General features: G+C 26.4%; 1 protein-coding gene across 1 annotated transcript; it reads right to left on the bottom strand.

Annotated features, from left to right (window-relative positions):
- Positions 1 to 183: 183 nt before the first annotated feature.
- Positions 184 to 952, bottom strand: PCYB_005770 (CYIR protein; the record flags this gene model as incomplete). The annotated part of the gene is made up of 1 exon (XM_004227998.1): positions 184 to 952. A coding segment is annotated over one exon (768 nt), but the record flags the coding sequence as incomplete, so codon positions are not given.
- Positions 953 to 1,605: the final 653 nt, after the last annotated feature.

Below are 1,605 nucleotides of genomic sequence, written 5' to 3'. Positions count from 1 at the left end.
TAAAACATATCGCTTGTTTCTTGTGTATAAGATGAAAATGCATCCATGGTATTCTTACTATTTGTTGTGTCTCCAAAGAGCCCACGAATCCAGGGACCTAAAGGCGTTAACTTTATTTAAAAAATTAAAATATAGATATGTAATACATTTACTTATTATTGTTGTACATGTAAAGAAATGTGTTTACAAGTTCGTACTATAATGATATATGTTTACAAAATATATACATACTCTATATAACACAGTGCCAGTTAATAAAACTGGAGCTGCGCCAAGAATTGAATGAGTAACTTTTTTTCCAATTCCGGAATTTCCACTATCTAACTGGGTATTAGATTCGACTGTATAATCATCTATAATGTAATCTGAAATATCCTCTGCAGGTTTTTCATGCTCTCCTTTGTTGTCTACAAGTTGAAGCGAAGAAGTAGCCTCTAAAATGGGACCATTTATACCATTAAATTTAGAATAACATTGTAAATCTGTTAGCTCAGACTCAATATTTTCTACCGGGAATTCATAAAAGACGTCTGGACATCTTTCTCTATGAGTACTACATAAATCCTTATAGAAATTATATAATGGAATCATTTCATTAATTTTATAATAATATGTGCATTCATCTTTGTCATAGTTTTTGGCCATATAAAGAAGATAATCATAATCAACATAATAATCGTACAATTTTTTCCTATCCTGCCAGTTATGCTGTACAGCTAAACCCATATCAGGGATACATTTATTATTGAGAGACGTATTTGATGATTTTTTAAGAAATTCATTCCATACCCTATGGAGGGCGGCAAGAGGAGTAGTAATAATACTAGGTTTATCAGAACCCCAAATACGAACTAATCTACTATATACCCAATAATTTAAAAGTTTGCACACATCGTATTTAGCATTCGAATTATCCCATAATGCATAGTCATTTAAATTTCTTATGATCTTTCTACAAATTTCTTTCACTTGTAATATTTTTTTTTTAAATTTTCATGTACCTTCAAATTCATCTTTTCAATATTTATTATTTTTATGTTCATCTTAATACATTCTATATTATAATAATTGTAATTCTCAGGTACCTTGTCCATAGCATCATAAAACTTTTCTGAGGGCAAATCTTTTTCAGATTGGGGTATAAATTTCTACATAAAAAGTAAATAATGTATACATAAATATTTGTTCCCTCTACAATTTCTTTTTAGTATTTATATAAAACAGAGTATTAAAAGAAATAGTAATATCTAATAATTCATATTAGTGAATTCAAATGTAAATTACTAAAAATTTTGTAGTATTATATCTAGATTCCATTTTTTTTAATAAATGAACATATAATATAGTTTTTTAATAGTACTCTTTATGTATCTACTGTTTTATCATATTTATTCCAGAGAAACCTCGTTTCTGTAGCAGAACAATTTTATGCGCAATATAATTTATAAATAGTAATTTTTGTATATTATTGAAATAAGTATAATAAATTGTGTTAAATATGTGAGTTTTAATATTTAAAAGAATTTCTCTTATAAAAATACTTGTTCAAGAAATTAAGTCAATTCTGTGTAAAATATAAATGAGAATCAATAATAAAAAATATGA

The sequence above is a fragment of the Plasmodium cynomolgi genome (assembly GCF_000321355.1).
Source record: "Plasmodium cynomolgi strain B DNA, scaffold: 0807, whole genome shotgun sequence".
Taxonomy (NCBI): domain Eukaryota; phylum Apicomplexa; class Aconoidasida; order Haemosporida; family Plasmodiidae; genus Plasmodium; species Plasmodium cynomolgi.
Note: the sequence above shows the minus strand (reverse complement) of the source record. Positions and strands in the feature narration are given on the sequence as shown.